The following is a 24,256-nucleotide window of genomic DNA, read 5'->3' on the forward strand; positions in this document are numbered from 1 at the left end:
TCACTTACATCTTCAACATGTTTCCCCTTATGCTTCCCCTTTCTCTTTACAAACAACTCGAAAGCCTCATGCTCCGCTTCCTCTGGAACGATAAACCACATCGCATCTCTCTCCAAAAACTAAAGGCTCCTAAACAATCCGGGGGAGTCAACTTCCCAGACCTTCGCTATTACCATAAAGCTTTCATCCTGAGGCAAGGTGCAATGTGGCTTTCCTCCCTGAATACCTCCGACATTCCCAACTGGCTCTCCCTAGAAATGGCACTCTTACACCCTTACCCACTTTTGAGAACCTTGGGTTCCACTCTTCTTCAACAATTCCCTCATAACCCCATCATACAGACCACTCATAAAATTCTCATTGAGCTTGACAAAAAGCTAGACATCCCTTGGTGCAAATCTGCCTACTGCCCCATATGGCATAATCGCCAATTTCTAATAGATAAAAAACCTATTGTATGGCCTACATGGTTTACCAAACGCATCTGGTGTATAGAATCCATTTGTCATTCTGACGGCTCCTGGCTAACCTTTGAGGAGCTCATGACAACCTTTTCTCTTGCAGAATCACAATTTTACAAATGGTTACAACTACGCTCCTCCATAAAGAAATCAGGATTCCGCACTTCTATATCCGACTCTATCCCCACACTGTTTACCCTCTCCAACCAATATCTAGATATTGGCCACACTGCTTCCCACTTTTATAAACTCCTTATATCCCACTCTCCTAATCCTACTCTTCCCCTTTTAAAAACCTGGGAACTGGATCTTGAACAAACCATATCTGAAGACGACTGGTCACGTATCTTCCGATCTACCTTTCACACTTCCAGATCAGCATCTTTTCTCCAAAGCATGTTCTTTCTTTTGCATAGAGCCCAATGGACTCCAATCAAATTTCACCACATAAATCCCTCCTATTCCAAGAATTGTTGGACCTGCCATAAAGAGGTAGGTTCTTTACAACATCTTCTCTTTTCCTGCTCTTCGATACGTTCCTTTTGGAATGATGTTTGTAAAACCATTTGCTCCGTTTTCCACATTAACATTGTTCTCACCTATCAAATGCTTTTACTGAAGTCTTCCGCCCTGAGGTCTTTGCTTACTGAAGATGACGCCTATCTGATGGACTTTTTGCTCTCCCTAGCTCTTAAGGTCCTACTTAGTTCTTGGAAAGACCTTACTCAGGTCTCCCACTCCCAATGGTGGAATTTAGTTTGCCTTACTTATCGCACTGAAGCTTACTTGGCTAAATCCACATATAGATTCCCTCGATTCAAATCCAGATGGAACTCATTGAGGCTATTTCTTCATATACCTATTCTTTGATTTCTCTGACCCCTTTTTCACGTTTTTATCTCTTCTCCCCTTTATTTTCAATTGATTCATGCTGTTAAATTGCCTTTTTTTTTTTTTTTTTTCTCTACTAATTGTAAGATCATGGGTTATACGAATGTTATCTATATCATTTATAGTGTCACAACTACTTTACCGTGTTGCTAGTTTACTTATATCTGTATTTATGCAACTTGTATAACTCTAGTTCTATTCTCATCCTTCTGTATGTATACCTTATTTCAAAAACTTTTTTCAATAAAAAAACCTTGACATAAAAAAAAGAAAGGCATTAACACTGGAAGGCATTAATGAATAGTTGCGTTTTCAACATTTAATTAAAATTAATCCTCCCAGCACAAAATTGCAAAATACCAGGCAGTGCATTCCAAAGTTTAACACCATTTTTATCTGTGCATCTCAAGCAAGCCTTGTCTTTCCTTCTCAGTCTTATCCTTGCTGGTGTTTCAGAAAGTCAGAAAGAAGAAAGATTCTGTGGCACTATACAAGTTGGTGACACATTGTGGACACGAGTTCAAGAGGTCAAACAGGCTGTTTATCCTTTTTAGAGGGCTTCATAGAGGAAAAGCAGCATGTAAGGATACTGTTGCACAGTGGATTGAAGAAGCTATTGCTTCTCCATGTATTCTGTGAGGCTGTGTAATATAGAATTCTTGAGTGAATACTGTGGTTGTACAATCTCTTAGTTTTGTGAACTGCATCGATTTGAGAGGCTTTGCGGTCATGAAATGTAATGTAATGCAACTCTCTAAATTTCTAAAGTAGCTACTTGGGTGCCTATGCATTCCTTTGTCTGACATTATAAGCTGGATGTCCAGGCTCAAAAAGACACAGCCTTTGGAACCAAAGTTTTGGCAAAGGGGTTCATATTCTCCCACCCTGAGTAATTAGTGCTTTGGTACACTCCAAGCATCTGGGCTGGTCTGGAGGAACAATAAGAAAGGGTAAATTAGTTCTTACTTTCTAATTATCTTTCCTTGAATCCCTCTAGATTAGTCTGAAATAAAGTTGAAGTCTCTCTTAACATGGTTAGGATGCTGAGATGTGCATATTATGTTGCTCCATCTGTATGTACAGCTCTACACACACACACACACACACACACGTGTTATCTGTTATTCACTTTCCACCTGCTGGCAGACGTGCACAACCCAAGCATCTGGACTGGTCTAGGGGAACTCCCAAGGAAAAAAAATAGCAAGTAAGGAGTAATTTACCCTTTATTTTTATTTTACTTTTAGCCAAAAACCAAAGAAAATGAAGAAGAACTGGAGAGACATGCTCAATTCCTGCTGGTAAATTTCAACCATATTCACAAGCGGATCCGACGCGTGGCAGATAAATACCTGTCTGGTCTCGTAGATAAGTAAGTAGAGCACAAAGTGTAAATAGATACACACCTCCTACGTGTACACTTACATCTTTAAGATTCAGAAAAGGAGACAAGGAGTCTATTCTTAAAGGCTCATATCTGCAGGCAAACACGTACATGGAGCTCTATCTGCATACCAACACACACACTTGCCTGTACATTTGTATGAAAGTATACTAACAGACAGTACACATACACAGGTCTGTTCCTTTGCTTAATGAGGCATGGTGATAAATATCTGATTTTGATAAGGGCTTAAAGGCGACCTTCCTTCTGTCAAAACAGAAACATGTAAACTGAATTCAAGAGGGCCTGGGATAGGTACGTGGGATCTCTCGGAGAGAGAAAGAGATAATGGTTACTGCGGATGGGCAGACCAGATGGGCCATTAGGCCTTTATCTGCCGTCATGTTTCTATGACATAACAACCATAAGACCTATCCAGTTTGCTGAACCACACCAACTTTTAAGCTCTACAATCCTTTCTTCTCCTTCCAAGATCCTCTATACATATCCTGTGTGCTTGGTTCTTTGTATTGTGTAAAGCAGAGATGAGAAAAGTGAGCAAACTCTATGGCCTGTGGTTTATTTCCAGCTCCCAGGCCTCATGTGGCCCACTGAACGTTTTCAGCTCTTTACTGTTACTGATTTGCCAGTGCTTTCATTCTGAGGTTGCTTCTGCTGATATCAGCAACAGCCCAGTGTCATACATACCTCTATACCAAATAAAACTTTGGAGGGTTCAAGCTATAGTATTAATTTTGAAAATACAAATAAAACAGCACCATCACAACTAGTCTCATGACAAAAGTGAATGAAAAAGACCTTTTTTTATATCAAAGTGCATGAAATCAACCCACAAGGACTGCATGAGATTTTCACCCTCAGACAGTGGTCAGCGTTAGCCTTTTTCACACTAGTTACCTTTCCTGCTGCTAAGTATGATTTGTGGTCTCTGCACTAGGCAGATGCCTGGCTTTTACCTTAATGGATTAAGGTCTGACATTCCTCAATCTCTGTCCCCATTTCAAGGTTTCCCCATTTGCTCTGGAGTGGCACTGTGCTTAAGACCATGCTGGATATTCTACAAACCCTATCGCTGTCTCTCAGTGCAGTAAGTATTGACCCTGTAAATTTCTCTTGTCCTCAAACTCTTCCTTCAAACATCTAATCGAAGACTTTGTGGTTGATGCACCTGTATTTGTAAGTGGTGTTCTTCCTCAATATGTATAAGAACAGGTGACACAACTCTATGTAGGAATGTTGATTTCTGTTGGAATTTGTAAGAACAACGGACTTGCCTATCCTTGTGAATGTCATGCTCTGTTGGAGACAGTATGTAAGAATTGGTGACACAGCTGAGCTTGTGAATGTGATATCCTCTAGCATTGATTAATGCGCATAGTATATGTTGACCATTCCACCTCATCCTGCAGTTTATCAATTATCTGTGTGAACTACTGGCTTGCTTTTTCTATAGGATGAAATATCCATGTGTCACTAATGGTTCCTGTCCTTTCTTCTACAGGACATTCACAAGGACCAACCTTACTATGACATTCCTGATGCCCCCTACAGAATTACCGTTCCAGATACATATGAAGCTCGAGAGGTAGAGGAGCCGACTGTCAAATATTCTGTCTGTCATTTAGCTCTTGGTTTCCTCAGTTTTGTCCTGTAATTTCATGCTGATATGAGGAGCAGCTGCTGTGTGTCTGTTTGCAGAAGACCCTCTGCATTTTGTTATATTGTAGTTCTTCATATCCTTCAGTGCCAGGCAAGCATTCAATTTTCAGCTCCCCTCATGCCATCAAAAAATTAAGCATATTGATGCAAGTTTTCATCCTACTTACAAGATGACTTTTTTTTACTTATTTCAATTCGGCAAAGCAATCAATCGCTGAACAATAAATATGTCACATAATAAACTGGACAGAGTCAAAGCATGTTACTAATAGTCATATTTTCCCACAAAACCCATCCCAACCCCTATTTCAACTAACCTGACTCCATCACACAGGGTAAGAAGCTTTGTTTCTTATAACCTCTTGTCCATTGCAGATTTAAACCATCAAACCCCACCTCGCCCTCCAATCACTTCCCTGTCTGTGGATATATATATATACCACAGAGTTTGTAGGTACAAATTTCCCATCAGGAAGTACACCCGGTTTGTTAAACACCCCGAGTATACTGTATTGATCTTGGCCCAGCCACTGTTACTCCCATTTAGAGTTGGGGAGAGGTTGGTTTGTAAAAGATTTTATCCCAGGACAAGCAGGCAGCATATTCTTGACTGATGGGTGACGGCACCGACGGAGCCCCGGTACGGACAATTTTAGAGTGATTGCACTCTAAGAACTTGGAAAGTTCTAGTAGGCCGCACCGCGCATGCCTTCCCGCCCGACAGAGGCGCGCGGTCCCCAGTTTCTTAGATTCCGCGGAGCTAAGAAGACGCGTTTCTTTCAACGGCTGTTGAAGACTTTTTTGGTATCGCCTTCCCGCTCGCGTAAACCCTTAAGGAAATATTGTTTCCTTCATTTTCTTTTCTTTTCTTTAAAAAAAAACTTTGTTTTTTTTTTCAATTCTTTCAGTTTCGCCCCGGCGGGGCCTGTTGCCACCATCGAGGCCTCGGCCTTCGATTTGGCAGAAGCCGTTTTTACCTTCATGCCCCCTCAACCCGGGTTTAAGAAGTGCCAGCGGTGTGCATGACCAATTTCACTCACTGACCCGCACAACTGGTGTCTACAGTGTCTTGGTCCTGACCATCGAGCGTCTACCTGCACCTGCTGTGCGACTTTAAAAAAGAGAACTCTGAAAAACCGGCAGATCCAACAGCGGTTATTGTTTGGTGCCGAGATGTCTGATTCTGCGGCACCGGCACCGACATCGGCCCCGTCTCAGTCGGCACCCACCTCGTCGACACCGCACGATACCGCGTCGGCGTCGCATCCCTCAGGTAAGCCGGGAAGCCTTCCCCGTTGGAGCGTCCTCCGGTCTCAGTAGCAGCGAGCCCAGTCCTGCCGACCTCGAGGCGCCCACGGAAGCGCTCCGCCCCAATAGAGGTGAGCCCCTCGACTTCGGGTTCCTCATCCTCGGGGCGTAGAGCGGCACCGCAGGTACCGCAGAAGAAAAAGGCGGTACCGGTGCCTTCGCTGGACGAGCGGATTGCCGCTGTCCTGCAGGTGCAGCTTAAGGAACAGTTGCAACAACTCCTTCCTGCACTTTTGACACCGAGCCTTCCGGTCCCGGTCTAGTCTAAGCAACCGGTACCGACAGTGGAGCAGCCCCTTCTATGGCATCCACTTTGTCAGTACCGGTACATTCTGCTTCCTCGGTCTCCATGCCAGTCCTCGCACCGGAACCGAGAGCTCAAACCAGGCTGTTCAGACTTTGGCACCGATGCAGCCCTTAACGTCTCCCGGTACCGTGTCTATGAGGTCAGGTAAGTCGGCACGCAAATCCCGACACCTGGAACCCTCCACACCGGAATCTCGAGACCGCAATTTTCAGGTTAGGGATCCTGATCTGTGGGGTGACTCGGAGGACCCTCTTCTCTCTGAAGGGGAATGTTCATCTGGTGATGAGGATCCTTCTGCTTTAGACCCATCCTCTAAACCAGATGTAACCTCTTTCTCATCTTTTTTGAAAGAGATGTGTGATTCTCTCTCTATTCCCTTGGAGGCTGAGTCAAAGAAATCCAAAGCTTTTCTTGATGCACTGGATTTTGACCAACCTCCAAGGGAATATCTCAAATTACCTCTCCATGACATCTTGAGAGAGACTTTTTACAAGAATTTAGAGACACCTTTGACCATCACAGGAGCCCCCCGCAAGTTAGACTCCTTATATAAAGTCATCCCGATTCCTGGGTTTGACAAACCACAGCTCCCATATGAGTCTCTATTAGTGGAATCCACTCTAAAGAAATCCACGGGAGCTAGTGTATACGCCTCAGTCCCTCCTGGCAGAGAAGGTAAAGCCATGGACAAATTTGGCAAGAGGTTGTATCTGAATGCGATGTTGGCCAACAGGTCAGGGAATTACGCTTTCCACTTCTCATTCTATCTCAAGCATCTCATACAAAATCTGACTGCTTTTGAGAAGTACCTCCCTGACCGTAAAAGATCTGCCTTTCGCCAAACTTCTTCATCGCTCTTACAACTTCGTAAGTTCATGGTCAGGTCGATCTATGACACCTTTGAGCTAACCTCTCGGGCCACGGCTATGTCGGTGGCCATGCGCCGACTGGCATCGCTCAGAGTTTCAGAACTTGATGTCAATCATCAGGATCGACTGGCTAATGCACCTTGCCTGGGGGATGAGCTGTTTGGAGAATCCATGGACTCCACTACCCAAAAGCTCTCAGCTCATGAAACTAGGTGGGATACTCTCCTCAAAACAAAAAAGAAGACCCCACCTTCCAGGCCTTTTCGTCAGCAATCGGCCTACCAACGTCGATTTGTGGCTCGTCCTTTGCCACCGGCACCTCAACAACCCAGGCGTCAGAGGCAACAACAGAGGCAAAACACTAGACCAGCACAGCAGCAACAACAGGTGAAGCTTCCTCCTCCACAAAAATCTTCACAACCCTTTTGACTTGGTTCTCCAGGACATAGCCAGTATCCCTCCATCTGCCCATCTTCCGCTGCCTATTGGAGGACGCCTTACTCATTTCATAAGCTGTTGGGAAACCATCACCTCGGATCAGTGGGTCCTCAACATCATCCGCCACGGCTACTCTCTCAACTTTCAGAGTCTTCCTGCCCAAGGTCTACCAAAAGAGTCTGCTTTGAACACTCCTCAGTCTTCCCTCCTTCTTCAAGAGGTTCAATCCCTCCTCCTTCTGAACGCCATAGAGGAGGTTCCTCTAGATCAAAAGGGGCAAGGATTCTACTCCCGTTATTTTCTAGTTCCCAAAAAGACCCATCCCAAAAAGAGATCTCAGACCCATCCTAGATCTTCGCGATCTCAACAAATGCTTGGTCAAAGAGAAATTCAGAATGCTTTCTCTGGCCACTCTTTACCCTCTTCTCAATCAAGGCGACTGGCTATGTTCCCTCGATCTCAAAGAAGCATACACTCACATACCGGTCAATCTGGCCTCCAGACAGTACCTACAATACAAGGTGCTACCCTTCGGTCTTGCCTCCTCTCCAAGAGTGTTCACCAAATGTCTGATTGTGGTGGCTGCCTTTCTACGTTCCCACCACCTTCAGGTGTTTCCTTACCTGGACGATTGGTTGATAAAGGCCAATTCATCTCAGACAGTACTTCAGGCCACCACCCAGACCATCCTATTTCTGCAACTTCTGGGGTTCGAGATCAATCTACCCAAATCTCATCTCATCCCCACTCAGAGACTTCAATTCATCGGAGCGGTCTTGGACACAGTCCTCATGAGAGCGTTCCTGCCATCCAACTGTCTTCAAACGCTTCAATCTCTATGTCAGCAGGTGCTTCCACAACGTTCCATCTCTGCCAAGCAAATGATGATACTCTTGGGTCACATGGCCTCCACAGTTCATGTCACACCCTTCGCACGTCTTCACCTGCGCACTCCTCAAAGGACCCTAGCTACCCATGATCCCAAGCGATGGATCCTTGCTCACGTCACATATCTGTGACATCATCTCTTCGTCAGTCTCTACAATGGTGGTTGATATCCTCAAATCTCTCCAGAGGTCTTCTCTTCCATCTACCTCCTCATCAACTTATCATCACCACCGATGCCTCCCCTTACGCCTGGGGAGCTCATTTGAACGAGTTCCAAACTCAAGGACTTTGGACAGCTCAGGAAATGAAGCATCACATCAATTTCCTGGAACTCAGAGCGATGTTTTATGCCCTCAAGGCCTTCCAACATCTTCTCTTTCCTCAAGTCCTCCTGCTGTGCACAGACAATCAAGTTGCGATGTACTACATCAACAAACAGGGTGGGACAGGCTCTCGCCTCTTGTGCCAGGAAGCCCAGAAGATCTGGACTTGGGCCATAGATCACCATCTATTCCTGAAAGCTATCTACATTCAGGGAGAACAGAATTCCTTAGCGGACAAGCTCAGCAGAATTCTCCAGCCTCACGAGTGGACACTCGATCCTTTCACTCTAGAGTCCATCTTCGCTCAATGGGGCACTCCTCAGATAGACCTTTTTGCAGCTCCTCACAATCACCAGCTGCCCCTTTTTTGCTCCAGACTCTACTCTCCTCACCGTCTGGCAGCGGATGCATTTCTCCTCGATTGATCCAATCTGTTCCTGTACGCTTTCCCTCCTCTGCCTCTCATGTTAAGAACCTTGTTCAAGCTCAAGAGGGAACGAGCCACCATGATTCTGATTGCTCCAAGGTGGCCCAGGCAACATTGGTTCTCCCTTCTACTTCAACTCAGTTCCAGGGAACCCTTTCTTCTTCCACTGTTTCCTTCTCTGCTTACACAGCATCAGGAGACCCTTCTACATCCCAACCTCCAGTCTCTGCACCTGACAGCTTGGTATCTCTCGGGCTGACTTCTCATGATACTATTTTGTCTCAGCCCGTTCGTTCCATTCTAGATGCCTCCAGGAAACCGGCCACTCTGCAATGTTACCATCAGAAGTGGACACGATTTTCTTCCTGGTGTCTTCTTCATCATTTCGATCCCACTTCTCTGGCAGTGGAGACATTGTTGGATTATCTTCTTTCTCTGTCTGACTCTGGCCTTAAGTCTACTTCCATCAGAGTCCACCTCAGTGCTATTGCTGCTTTTCATGAGCCGGTTCATGGAAAACTTCTCTCAGCTCATCCCTTGGTGTCCAGATTGTCACCTGCCGGGGTCCCGGGAAGCTTGTGGAAGACCATCGACAGGCAGCAGCACGACCCTGGCGTGGCTCCCAAAGTGGAAGACCTCACTGGTGTCCCAATACTTTGGGCTTCGCTAAAATAAAGCACAGCGAGCCAAGTCAAATCAAAAACAATGTTCAAAGTTTAATTTGTCACCAAAACACATTGATTAGAAAACCAAAAATCATATAAGGAAGCACTAGCGTACACTCTTCCTTTGGTTCCAAAAAGAAACACAAAAAAAACAACAGATTTCTATCTTTCAAACAGTTCAATGAAAGAACAGCAGTTCTTAGGTTAGGTAAGTTCACAGTCCAGGTTCTAGGGGCTCCACCCCGCACTGAACCACAGTCTCAGCAAAAGAACACAAAATTAGTCCCAAAAAGTAAAAGTCCTTAAGAATACTCTTGAGTCCTGGACTTTTAATCATATAATCTGGTTTCTTCACCAGGCACTTAAATTTCACATTGTAAAACAAACTTCAATCATGAAAAGAAAAAATAAAACATTACTGCAGGCTCTAGTCATTCCAGCAACAATCCGTTTCCAGTCTTTCCCACTGTTGGGCAACAGAATTGCTGGTTCCCCTTTTTATTACATAGCTTTAACAAGCTCCCTCTGAATCCCACCCTTAGGTCTTCGGGGCTCCAACCCCAATTCTGTAAGTCCTTTGAACTTAAATAGGTAACTGGGAAACTGCTTCACAAGCCAGCAAACTTCCTTCAGTTTCGCTGGGCTTTTGGCACAGCTGGAGTGCAGCAACGTAATCAGTGCTGGTGCAGCACTGCTCTGAGCTTGGCTTTGCACACCAAACAAAAATAGTTTTTATCAATTTTCACAACTATATTCTTATACACCCCCGTACCTCTAGTACTTAGTGAGAGGCTGCCCAGCTCACATCCATGGCTTCCTCATTGTCAGCTTCAGGCATGGACCATTCAGCCGTGTCCATGTTTTCTGGCATACCCAGCTGCTCTGCTGGCTCCTGAGGAATGGAATCCTCACACTCCATGGGTTCCTGAGCGAGGTCTGGCCTTTGCCTGGCCCGGAGAACCTTCTCTGCCAGGTCCTCGTGTGCAGCCTGTCTTACTGCCTTCGGGAGCTGCTTAAGAGTCTTTGGGCCACACCCTGTACTAGGTGTGTGTGTGCCTAGCTTTCGTGCTCTTGGGCTCCCCCCCAGGTTGCTGGCAGAATACAACTGGGAGCCTGATTAAACCTCTTAATGTAGCTGGGGTTTTTACTGGGCCGTGGAGCTAACTTGTATTCGGGCTCCTGATCAGGTTCAGATGGCTCAGGATAGGCAGCTCTGCTTTCAGTATCCCCTGCCTGATCATTCTCGGTCAGTCTCTGGTCTCGGGCACAGGATTTAGGCTGGGGTTTCACTCTGACATGACCGTCTCGGGGAGCGGAAACGTCACAAGATTCATGCGGGGTCTTTTCAATGTGAAACCACCTCTTAAAGCCCCTCCTGTAATCTGGGATCTCAATGTGGTTCTTTCCGCCTTGATGAAACCTCCATTTGAACCTTTGGCTACCACTCCTTTCAAGTTTCTCACTTGGAAAGTACTTTTCCTTATTGCTCTTACCTCTGCCAGGAGGGTCAGTGAGCTACATGCACTAGTTGCAGATCCACCTTTTACGGTCTTTCATCATGACAAGGTGGTTCTGCGTACACATCCAAAGTTTCTCCCTAAGGTTGTCTCTGAATTCCATCTCAACCAATCCATTGTTCTGCCTGTTTTTTTTTCCGAAACCTCACTCTCATTCTGGTGAACAGGCTCTGCATACTTTGGACTGTAAGCGGGCTTTAGCTTACTATTTAGAGCGTACTAAGCCCCAAAGATCATCTCCCCAACTCTTTCTGTCCTTTGATCCGAATAAATTGGGACGTCCTGTTTCTAAACGTACGTTGTCTAATTGGCTTGCAGCGTGCATTGCTTTCTGTTATGCTCAGACCGGACTGACACTGGAAGGTTCTGTCACGGCCCATAGAGTTCGAGCTATGGCAGCATCTGTAGCTTTCCTCCGTTCCACTCCTATTGAGGAAATCTGCAAGGCTGCTACTTGGTCCTCAGTTCATACTTTTACATCTCACTATTGTCTGGATGCATTCTTCAGACGGGATGGACACTTCGGCCAATCTGTTTTGCAAAATTTGTTTTCTTAATGGCCAACCTTCCCTCCATCCCTCTTTTTGTTAGCTTGGAGGTCACCCATCAGTCAAGAATATGCTGCCTGCTTGTCCTGGGATAAAGCACAGTTACTTACCGTAACAGGTGTTATCCAGGGACAGCAGGCAGATATTCTTGCGTCCCACCCACCTCCCCGGGTTGGCTTCTTAGCTGGCTTATCCTAACTGGGGACCGCGCGCCTCTGTCGGGCGGGAAGGCACTCGCGCGTGCGCGGTGCGGCCTACTAGAACTTTCCAAGTTCTTAGAGTGCAATCACTCTAAAATTGTCCGTACCGGGGCTCTGTCGGTGCCGTCACCCATCAGTCAAGAATATCTGCCTGCTGTCCCTGGATAACACCTGTTACGGTAAGTAACTGTGCTATTTGGGTAAACACCATTTTAATCATGCAGAATCCCTTTTAAAATTGTCCACATTCCCCCAGATTTATAATGCCATAAGTTGCACATGCAAATAAGCATAACTTAAAACTTTATTTATGAATTGCAGATACCTCATGATTTTATGCAATTTACAAAAGATAAAACCAGCACATTAACTATTGAATTTATAATCAATTAAAGCCATACAATAATTATTTTCCAAATTTACTAAACAAATAAGTTTTCATTAATCTTCTAAAATGCATGTAAGAGAATGACAGTAAAATTAGTGGTTGAATTGTAGACTGCCATTTGACCACTTGGTAGGAAAGTAGATTTGGTTACATATATTTTATACTTGCATTTCTTTACTGACAGAAAAGTGAAATAAGTAATATTTTGCATATAAGAAGGAACTAAACCAAACATGATCTTATAACAAACACATCCCAATAAGTATTGGGAGCCAATGTAATTTATGGTTAAAAAAAAAAAATGGAAAGATGATCAGATTTCTTCAGATTGAAATACAGTTACAGTTATTTTATTTGATATACTGCACTTTACTGACAAAAAAGTCAAATCAAAGCAGTTTACATAATATAAAAACAACGTGGAATAATTAAAAATCAAAACAAACAAACAGGGAATAAAGAGACAGATTAACAAAGACGACTCAGATAGGCACTATGGAATTTTGGATTATTTGTAACTTTTGGACGTTTTTATAGGAACCACTACGGGCTCATTTTACTAAGCTGCGATAGCGGTTTTAGTGCGTGCAGAATTGCCACGTGCGCGAGACACTGACACCAGCATTGAGCTGGCGTTAGTTCTTGGCACGTAGCATGGGGGCAGCGTGCGCTAAAAACGCTAGCGCAGCTTAGTAAAAGGAGCCCTAAGTATATTATATTGCAATAATGTAGGATACTTAATAAAAGAGAGTGCACCAATAGTTGAAGCAGATAAGGTTCAAAATAAGAACATATGGACCTTAACTTCCATTGCACTACAAATCCTATTCGAACTACTGAATCTACTTGTGATTTCATTGATAAATTCCAATCTAATTGGACCTCAAAAATTTTTATTGTCAGAACAATAATGTAATTAATCCCATTTCATTGTAACATTTTTTCATCTGTCTTATTATTAGAAGCCAAGAAAACTCTAGTTCACACAGTCAGTTTGCATTCGCAACTTAATTGTTTAACAAGACCAATTGGTGCTAATAATTGTCATTTAACACTTCACTGTTGTCACTAAATGGAAGTTATGCACACAGCTTGGTAGGTACAGTCTATAATGTGGTGCACATCAATTCTAATGCATGAACCTTAAAAAGGGGCGTGGTCAGGGGGGAGGCGCTCAGGCATTCCTAAAAGTTAATCACACTGGTATAGAATCTGCCCATTCCGTGCACAGTTTAGGTGCAGATATTTAGGCCTGCTTTTTCTTGGTCTAAATGGGCGCGTTTAAATGTTAGTGATATGCATAGCTAAGTGCAATCCTATATAATAAAAGGCTAACTCGCGCATGCGCAGTCCTATTTTCGTGTTCCGTGCGCTGTAGGTCTGTGGCCGAAGGAGTGCGCATGCGCGCGAATACGTCACCACCCGATCGCCTCCACAAGCCGGACCGCAGCCAGACGACGTTATCCGTTTCTCCTGTCGCCGCCGCCGATCTCCGTTTCTCCTTTGCCGCCCACCCCCTTCTCTTCCCGCGGGTCCGAATGGCGATTCAAGCAGCGTGTACATCAGTCTCCACACGCTGATTCGGGCCCTTCTACTGCCCTGATTTGCTCTGCCGCGTCTCTGATGATGTCATCAGGGACGTGCCAGAGTAAATCAGGGCAGAAGGGCCCGAAGCAGAGTGTGGAGACTGATAAAAGCGCTGCTGGAATCACCACCTTTGTAGTCCGGCCCGCGGGAAGGGGAAGGGGAAGGGACAGGGGCGGGTAGAGGAAACGCTAATGCTGCTGCACAGGGAACTGGTGGGGGGGGGAGGGAAATGGAGGGGAAGGGAATGCTGCTTTGGACGGACAGACAGACAGAGAGAGGAAGGGAAACACAAAGAAAATAAGAAAGACACAGGGGCAGGTGCACAGGGAACTGGTGTGGGGGGAGGGGGATGGAATGCTGCTTTGGACAGACAGACAGAGGGAGGAAGGGAGACAGAAAGGAAAGAAGAAAGACACAGGGTCAGGGAGATACACAGAAAGACAGACAGGCAAAGGGGGCCAGGGACAGAGACAGACAGAAAGGACAGCGGGAGCCGCGTCAGGAGGGGTGCGGGATGCGGCAGTGGGAACTTTTCCAATGGGTGCAACTGGGCAGCTGTCGGGAACCTCTGATCAGGGGCAGAGCAAGGTAAGAGTATCATAGGGATAAGAAGGAGGAGGGAGGATAAAAAAGGAAGGGATGCCTACTGCTGGACAGGGGGAGAAGGAAAGAGATGCTGATGGACAGGGGAGGTGAAGAAAAAATAACGGAGGACTAATGTTGGACAGGGGGAGAAGGAAAGAGGTGCTGCTGGACAGGGGGGAGGTAAAACAAAGGGAGAAGGGCTGCTGCTGCATAAGGAGAGCAGTGAAGGGGTGGTGGTGGACACAGTGGAGGTAAAAGGAAGGGAAAATGGACAGGGGGAGCAGGCAAGGGGTGGTGATGGACAGCCAAGGAAAAAGAAAGGCAGAAAGAAAGAAAGCGGCTAAGGAGAGAGAGAGAAAAAAAGACAGACACACACACATATGTTCTAGCACCCGTTAATCTAACGGGCTTAAAGACTAGTTCTATATAAGATACATGCCTTTTATAGACTCGCACTAAGCGCCAGTCTAGTTGTCATTGGGTTTTTTGGTGCCATATATAGAATTTGGCACATCGTGACTTGAATAGATGCCCGCATTTTTGCCACAGTATACCTTGACCCATATGCAAATCATTTCTGTCTGACCATCAGTGATTTTTACCATTAGTCTCATGGAGCAGAGAGTTATTCACACTTGCTTGACAAAGTATTAAACTTGGTTGGTGTAGAGAATAATGGATGACTATTATAAGTACTGTATTGATTTGCTATTAATCTTACTGGTGCAGAGTATTGTGAAGGACTTTGCCGCTCGCTGTGGAATGATTCTACAAGAAGCCATGAAGTGGGCTCCTTCAGTTACTAAATCCCACCTTCAGGTACAGTCCATAGTTCTGTGTTATGTACATTTAAGATTAAACTTATAGTAGAGCAGGACTGCTGTAGCTGTGCACCAGACAGGGGATGTTGCACAAGGCTTTACAGGATAGGAATTCAACAGAACACACAGACCCTCAGACACACCAGAACTCCCCCCCATCTCCCCAACCTCGAGGTACCAAGGAGAGTTTGTATTTTGTCTGGTTGTGACCTTTTTCACTTTCAATAAAAATATGTTTAAATAAATAAATAAAATAAATAAGGAATTGAGGGAAGGAGCCAGACCTGTAAACCAACCAAATAAATAAATGTAGAAAGAAGCAGTAGGATGTGCTGAGTGAAAGGATTTTCTCATTGAAACAAAATGTAGCCAACGTTTTGCATTCTAATGCGTGAGTATTAGGATACTATTGGATACTCCCTGAATTAGTACTGCTGCCAGTTTCATCAGTGGGGAAAATTCATCCTTGAGCAGAGAACTTATTTGGATCTCTTCTGTAGGCTCACTGTGACATCACAATAGATTCCAAATGGCTTCCGAGGACGAGATTATGCACGTTAGGTGATCAATTTGTGCTTGCCAACTGTTGCAGAAAGATGCCAATCACATCTTTCAGCTCCTCCTTCACCAATGGAGTATAGTGCCCTTTTCAGTTTTTCCTTTTGAAGCGAACTGATAAGCTGTAGCCTGTATTCTGATCTACTCTGTTCGGTTTTTATTACTTTAGGGTATTTTTCTTCCACTTTGTGCAGCTTCGGTACAAGGAGGACACCATATTTGGGAAAGGATGTAGTCTCAGTAAGGGCAGGCTGCAGCTCGCAGGGCACCCCACATGCTTCACTTAGCATTTGCACATATTAAATGTCATCTGCCACTTTGATGCCCGGTCTCTCAAGGTCCTTTTGCAATTTTTCACAATCCTCTTGCGATTTAACAATTTTGAACAACTTTGTGTCATCAGTAAATGTAATTATTTCACTAGTTATTCCCATCTCTAAATCACTGATAAATATGTTAAAAAGCATTGATCCCATGACAGACCCCCGGAGAACCCCAGTATTTACCCGGGAGTGGACTGCTGGGCACAATGGACCACTGGTCTGACCCAGCAGCGGCAATTCTTATGTTCTTATGTTTCATTGAGAATATTGATCATTTAAACCTACTTTCTGTTTTCTATCTTTCTACCAGTTCTTAATCCATAATAAGACATTGCCTCCTATCATATGACTTTTTAATTTCCTAAGCAGTCTTTCATATGAGATACTTTGTCAAATGCCTTTCGAAAACCCAAATACCCGATATTATCCGGTTCACCTTTATTCACATGTTCATACAACCCTTCAAAGAAATGTAGTAGATTAGTGAGGCAAGATTTCTCATAGAAACATAGAAACATAGAAGATGACGGCAGAAAAGGGCTACAGCCCATCAAGTCTGCCCACTCTGCTTACCCACCCCCTGTCTATGCCCTAATGACCCAATTTCCTTATCTTGACCCTCGTAGGGATCCCACATGGGTATCCCATTTATTCTTAAAGTCTGGCACGCTGTCTGCCTCGATCACCTGCACTGGAAGCTTGTTCCAATGATCAACCACTCTCTCTGTGAAGAAATACTTTCTGGTGTCGCCATGAAATTTTCCGCCCCTGAGTTTGAGCGGGTGCCCTCTTGTGGCCGAGGGTCCCTTGAGAAAGAAAATATCATCTTCCACTTCGACACGTCCCGTGAGGTACTTAAATGTTTCGATCATGTCTCCCCTCTTCCTACGTTCCTCAAGAGTGTAGAGCTGCAATTTGTTCAGTCTCTCTTCGTACGAGAGACCCTTGAGCCCCGAGATCATCCTGGTGGCCATCCGTTGAACCGATTCAATTCTGCGCACATCTTTACTGTAATGTGGCCTCCAGAATTGCACACAGTACTCCAGATGAGGTCTCACCATGGCCCTGTACAACGGCATTATGACTTCAGGCTTTCAGCTGATGAAACTTCTATTGATACAACCCAATATCTGCCTTGCCTTAGATGAAGCCTTCTCCACTTGATTGGCAGTTTTCATGTCTGCACTGATGATTACTCCTAAATCTCGTTCTGCTGAAGTCCTAGTTAAAGTTTCTCCGTTCAAGAAGTACGTCCTGCATGGATTTCCGCTTCCGAGGTTCTCTTGCCTATATCCATGCTGACTTTCTCTCACTAATCTATGCTCATGTATTTGTTCTGTTATTTTGTTCTTTATAATAGTCTCTACCATTTTGTCTGGCACCAACGTCGGACTCACCAGTCTATAATTTCTCGGATCACCTCAGGAACCCTTTTAAAAAATCAACATTACATTGGCCTCCCTCCAGTCATCTGGTACTAGACTGGATTTTAAAGATAAATTACTCTGCAAGTTCATTTTTCAATTCTATCTGCACTCTGGGATGTATACCAGGTATACTTATCCGTTCAACCCTAGATGTCTGACACTGCTTTGGCACGTCACCTAACATACAGACTTCTGTGTCTATGTAACAGAATGAAAGGTTAGGTTCTTACCTGGATAATCTTCTTTCTGTTAATATGCACATGAGTCTGTATGGCCCACACCTGTTTTCTGCCTTGGACAACTTTATAGTCCGGAATTGGAGTTCTTCTGACTGTTAGATCAGGTTTCAAGTTTATTAAAAATTTGATATACTGCCTTATCAAATTTCAAAGCGGTTTTACATAGTATAAAAAGAAACTATAAAAAATACATTAAAAACAGATTTCAATGCAACAACAATCATACACACAGACAAACAATGACTTACTGGAACGAAAGGTAACTGGGCAGAACTACAATTTGTGGATAGAAAAGAATGGGGGAGGGGAAAAACAAGTAGAAGGAGTAGCAGGCAAACCATCTGCAAAAACAAGGCCACTGGAAGGGTAAAAACTTCCGTAACCCGTCCTTACAAGGACGATCATGCATTATACGCATCTTTAAAAAGAAATGCCTTTAAACTACTTTTAAATTTATCTAGAGATGTAATTTCTCTTAAATGATTAGGGGCCGAATTCTAGATGATAGGGGCTGTAACAGAAAAAATGCTGGTTTGCATTGTGCTAATATACTTTAATGAGGGGATAGACAATAGGTTTTGATTTGAGGAACGTAGAGTACGATGAGTGGTAACCTGGTGATGAATTCTGGTTGGCCGGCAATTTTAGTTTGAAAGGTCAGCAACATAATTTTATTAGTGACTCCTTCAGTTACTAAATCCCAACTTCAGGTACAGTCCATAGTTCTGTGTTATGTACATTTAAGATTAAACCTGTAGTAGAGAAGGACTACTGTAGCTCGATGGGAAGCCAGTGAACTTTGATCAGTAGGGGAGTAATGTAGTCGTATTTACGAGCTTTTGAAATGATTTTTATAGCGTTATAGCGTTGTTCTGAATGGTTTGAAGACATCTTATTTCTTTCTTAGTAATTCCTTTGTATAACTACTGAGCTTATTTGTTCGTGGAATGTAAGTTTTCCATCTAAGATTACACCGATAATCTTAATAGATGTGACAGTCTGGATAGGAATAGACTTATGGGGCAGGATAAAGTAAGGCCATCCTTAACCGGGAAAATCATAACTTTAGTTTTGTTAATGAACATGTATGAATAAATTACTAATAAAGTAATGAGTTTGTTGAATTTTAAGCTCCTTATGTGTTAGTGCTAGTTACACACATCCTGTTGGTTCATGGTTGCAAGTTCATAGAAACATGATGGCAGATAAAGGCCAAATGGCCCATCTAGTGTGCCCATCCGCAGTAACCATGATCTCTTTTTCTCTCCAAGAGATCCCACGTGCCTATCCCAGGCCCTCTTGAATTTAGACACAGTCTCTGTTTCCACCACCTCTTCCGAGAGACTGTTCACGCGACTACTACCCTTTCCGTAAAAACGTACTTCTGGGAGACTGTTCCACGCGTCTACCACCCTTTCTGTAAAAACGTACTTCCGAGACACTGTTCCATGCGTCTACCACCCTTTCCGTAAAAACATAATTCCTCGGATTACTCTGGTGCCTATCACCTCAACTTCATCCTATGCCCTCTCTTTGCAGAGTTTCCTTTCAAATGAAAGAGACTCGACTCATGCACATTATATTCATGCTAATTATCATTCTTTTTCATGAGTTACAGAGCAAAACAGAAATATATCTCCGGGGAAGTATAATATCTCCGGGGAAGTTCCCCGTGCCCCTTCTCTTTTCTTCTGTTACAGTAGAGATCAATTGCTGTGGTACAAACTAAAGGGGGCACTTTACTCCACTTGTGAAAGAGGAGGAGCTGAAAGATGTGATTCATATTCTTCTGCAACAGTTTGCAAGCACAGATTGATCACCTACCATACAGACTCCTGTGTTTATTAACAGAAAGAAGATTATCCAAGTAAGAACCTAATCTTTCATTCAATTTTCAAATACTACAGGCAGTTGGAATTGCCAGCCAGTTCTTCAGTGATTTTGTTCAGTGTTTTATTTTTAAATGCTGAAGTTTTTACACACTTTAAGATGCTTTAATATATGGTAATCGTAAGCCTTTTACCATTAAGAAAAGAGAAGATAAAGCTATTTTCTAGAAACTTATCTATCTGAAGTACAGATTTTTGTCATTGTTTTTATAATTGCAAGGACACAACTTGTCAGAAAGTAGGCTTGCCTGTTCACAGCCTATTGCTCATTCCTTGCTTTCTTTCTTGCCTGCAGGAATACCTGAACAAGCACCAGAACTGGCTATCTGGCTTATCCCAGCACACAGGCTTGGCCATGGCTACTGAGAGCATCCTGCATTTTGCAGGTTACAATAGACAGAACACGATGCTAGGGGTGAGTGCTAAGCCCCAGCTCACCAAGTGCTGCCATTCTAAAATCTGTCCACTGTCACTTCCATTTTTAAAGGACTAGAGAGAACTGGATTCCTAAAGAGCTGGATTCCTAAAAGCACTCAGGGGCCCTTCTATAATTTGGCACCAAGGTGGAAGAGGGAGTGCAGTTTTAGAAAGACACCTAAGAACCTATGTGTCTTTATAAAATATGCTTTTAAATTGCCAACAAGGGTGTGCTGAAAAGTTCTCAACCCAACCAAGAAGAGAATGACATGGATATGGTTCAATCAATGATCTGAAACAATGTTAAAACAGAATTGTGTATCTGCAAATTGGCACTTAATGAAATAAGATAACACTCTTTTCAGCTATAGTGATAAAATAAAGCTCAGAATTTAGGAAGTTGTTTGGTTGGACTGAGAACTTTTCAGCATCACTCTAGATGTCTTTCTAAAACTGCATCTAATAAGCTTTTCCTTAGCATTCTCACCAGACTGTTCTAGGACCTGTGAGCTATGTCTTTCAATCAGCAGATGGAGACAGAAGCATAAAAGAGATCTGTGTGCTTCACCCTTTATCCATTAGGCACAATGCTTAGGGTCCATGAAAAATATTTAAAAACATTTTTAATCAGAATAAAAATTAAGTAGAAGTTATTTATTTTCATGCTTTGCCTTTTGGTCCTGAAAATATATACAATAAATAAAATACAAATCAAATATACATGCAATTCAAATTAAAAGCTCAGCCATATATTAGATGTCTTGGAGGAAGGGGCCCATGAAGGTAAAAGTGCCTAGAGCCCACAAAAGTCATGATATGGTCCTGCCTGTATAGGCTCTGTATAGTATGAGATCACCAGTATTTCTCTATGACAGGCTATCCATGCCATTCCTTAACTGATTGATGGAATAACATGGCAAACTGAGCTGGATGTACCTTTTCAGCAAATTTCAGCCCCAGATTTGATATCAGCTGAAACTGAAGGAACCAGTTTTGGTCACCCCTTAGACCATTCTTGATCCTTCTCAGCTTTGCTACAAGGTTTTGAAGAAGAGCCAGCCTAGCCTCACTTATTCTTTTAAGCGTATCCAGTAGCGGTTCAAATTTTTTTTTTTTCAGAGGAAAGGGATGGGACTGAGATTTGATATATGCCTTCCTGTGGTTACAGTCAAAGTAGTTTACAGATTATATACAGATGGGTTAAGTGACTTTCCCAAAGTCAGAAGGAGCTGCAGTGGGAATTAAACCCAGTTCCCATGGTTCTCAGGCTACTGCACTAAGCATTAGGCTACTTCTCTACGCTTTTCTATTTATTTCTTTTATGGGACTTTGTTGCTTCCTTGGGATGGGATACTTGTCTTAACAGAAGTGAAGGATGTCTTTTTAGGAATTCAGTAGTCTTCTGTTTTTTTGGCAATTTACCTGCTGTCCTCAGAGGATCATTGGAATAATTTTCATACATTATAATAACTTATGAAATAACCAGGACCAGAAGTAAAGGCTGTCAGAGGGAGGTATGGAGCTAAGAGAGACATGTCAAGTTTAAATGTCAGTATAGTTCCCTGAAAGTCTACAAGCTGTAACATCATGTCCAAGGAGCCAGAAGATGTGTACGAAAGGTCAAACTGGGTCAGAGCACTGGTCCATTTCATTCAACATTCTGCCTCACATTGCTGAGCAATAATTTTCCTTATTATATACTGTTTCAAGATTATAGTAAAAGATTATATAATGACTAGTCTTATAGCCCGTTACATTAACGGGTGCTAGAATATATGTGTGTGTGTCTGTCTTTATTTCTTTCTCTCTCTCTCCTTAGCTGCTTTCTTTCTTTCTGTCTTTCTTTTTCCTTGGCTGTCCATCACCACCCCTTGCCTGCTCCCCCTGTCCATTCTCCCTTCCTTTTACCTCCCCTGTGTCCACCACCACCCCTTCAGTGCTCTCCTTATGCAGCAGCAGCCCTTCTCCCTTTGTTTTACCTCCCCCCTGTCCAGAAGCACCTCTTTCCTTCTCCCCCTGTCCAACATTAGGCCTCCGTTCCTTTTTCTTCAGCCCCCTGTCCATCAGCACCTCTCTCCTTTTCCCCCTGTCCAGCAGTAGGCGACCCTTCCTTTTTCTCCCCCCCTCCTTCTTATCCCTATGATACACTTACCTTGCTCTGCCCCTGATCAGAGGATCCCGACAGCCGCCCAGTTGCATCCATTGGAAAAGTTCCCTCTGCCGCATCCCGCACCCCTCCTGACGCGACTCCCGTTGTCTTTCTTTCTGTCTGTCTCTGTCCCTGGTCCCTTTGTCTTTCTCTGTATCTCCCTGCCCCTGTGTCTTTCTTCTTTTCTTTCTATCTCCCTTCCTTCCTCTGTCAGTCTGTCCAAAGCAGCATTCCCTCCCCCCACACCAGTTCCCTGCAGCAACATTAGCGTTTCCTCTACCCCCCTTCCCCTTCCTGCGGTACAGACTACGAACCTGGCGATTCCAGCGTGTGCAGCAGTCTTCACACGCTGCTTTGGGCCCTTCTACTGGCCTGATTTACTCTGGCACGTCACTAATGACATCATCAGAGACGCGGCAGAGCAAATCAGGGCAGTAGAAGGGCCTGAAGCAGCGTATGAAGACTGCTGCACACTCTGCTTGAATCGCCAAGGTAGTCGGATCCGCGGGAAGGGAAGGGAAGGGGGGCAAAGGACTTGGGTCCCGATCCGGGGCGAAAAGTTGCTGGGCTCCTTGGTGGGGGCGCTGAGCAGCCGTGATCCCTCTCCTCCGAGACACCCCCCCGCCCGCCCACTCGCTGGAGGAACAGAGATCGGCGGCTGGCTGCGGTCCCGGCTTGTGGAGGCATCGGCGGCTGGTGACGTAAGTGCGCATGCGCACTCTTACCTAAGGTGCTCTACATCTCACGGAAAACGGATGCACGCAGATGGGAGTGCGCATGCGCGGCCTAGCATTTTATTATATTAGATACATTATATATATAGTAATATATGAAGGAATATCAAGTGTGTACGTAATGAAATTGTATAAATTTAAGTGGTACACTTGTTGTTATATGAAAAATGAATAAAAAACTTAAAACAAAAAAAATAATAATAATTTTTCTTACAGTTTCCTTTTTTGAAGGCTGTACATAATGGTACCCGGTTCATAGTCAGATCCATGCAAGACAAATGCGCGCAGTCAAATGCACAGATTTGACTTGCCACCATGGTACCCCAGCTGCCACTATCCTGGTCACTCTTCTGGCAGGAAGCCATGAACATTCTGACCTTGTTAAATGGGCAGGCTGGTTGTAGTTTGGCAATTGGAAGCAACTGAGTGCCTTATTATCTCTTCCTCAGGTGACCCAGCTGACTGAAAGGCCTGCCTGTGTCAAGAAAGACTACTCCAATTTCATGGCATCCCTGAACCTGCGCAACCGCTATGCTGGTGAGGTAAGGCATGCAGTTAATCCCTAAGGTGCCAATTTCATAACAGGGCATCTAAAAAAACCCAAAAAGAACTTCTATAAAATTGCACAGTCCTATATCCCCCTGAAAAATAGGCACTAGGGAAGAATGCACTGCCTTCTATGTAATCTGCACTTAAATGTTCCGCATGCACAGTTGCTGTGGAAGTGTGTTTTATATAAAATGCAGATACACAGGGTAGAGTAATTGTACATAGGTGCACCTTTTTTGGAGCAGGTATAAATGCGTACATGAGCATATGTGTGCTGCAAGTGCTGGTTCTGGAAGTTATGTTGCGTTCATAGAATAGGAATGATCCAGAAAGACTGCATCTAGGATGGATGACCTTTCAACCTGCCCCACCATAGAAGCTGGTGTTAGAATGTAATCAATGCAAAAGAAACTAGTGTGAACTTGCGAGTGAAAAGTGTAGTCCGCATCCCCCCGGTGATAGGTGCAACAGGCATCAACAAGATCCAATTCGCGCATGAGAAAGTTGACCACTTTATAATCATGCCCGGCTCGCAGCGGTCTCAGAGGTTTGCAGTCAATGCTAGGGTTACTAACCATGTTAAAGTCTCCCGCCAAAATAATCTGGGTAATTGGGGAAAGTTAAAATAGTCCCCAAGAGCTTCGAGAAAAACAAGTGAGAATACACATTTGGGGTATAAATATT

The 24,256-nt window shown here is 44.0% G+C and overlaps 1 protein-coding gene across 2 annotated transcripts in view; it reads left to right on the forward strand.

Moving 5' to 3' along the window:
* Positions 1-24,256, forward strand: part of PI4KA (phosphatidylinositol 4-kinase alpha) — a 261,800-nt gene that overhangs the window by 144,879 nt on the left and 92,665 nt on the right. For both annotated transcript variants that reach the window (XM_033956600.1, XM_033956601.1), the window contains 6 exons: positions 2,600-2,724; positions 3,763-3,844; positions 4,259-4,342; positions 15,196-15,285; positions 20,019-20,138; positions 23,473-23,565. In XM_033956600.1, the coding sequence (XP_033812491.1) occupies positions 2,600-2,724; positions 3,763-3,844; positions 4,259-4,342; positions 15,196-15,285; positions 20,019-20,138; positions 23,473-23,565 (594 nt within the window). The remainder of the gene's footprint in view (positions 1-2,599; positions 2,725-3,762; positions 3,845-4,258; positions 4,343-15,195; positions 15,286-20,018; positions 20,139-23,472; positions 23,566-24,256) is intronic.

This window comes from Geotrypetes seraphini, chromosome 8, assembly GCF_902459505.1.
Source record: "Geotrypetes seraphini chromosome 8, aGeoSer1.1, whole genome shotgun sequence".
NCBI lineage: Eukaryota > Metazoa > Chordata > Amphibia > Gymnophiona > Dermophiidae > Geotrypetes > Geotrypetes seraphini.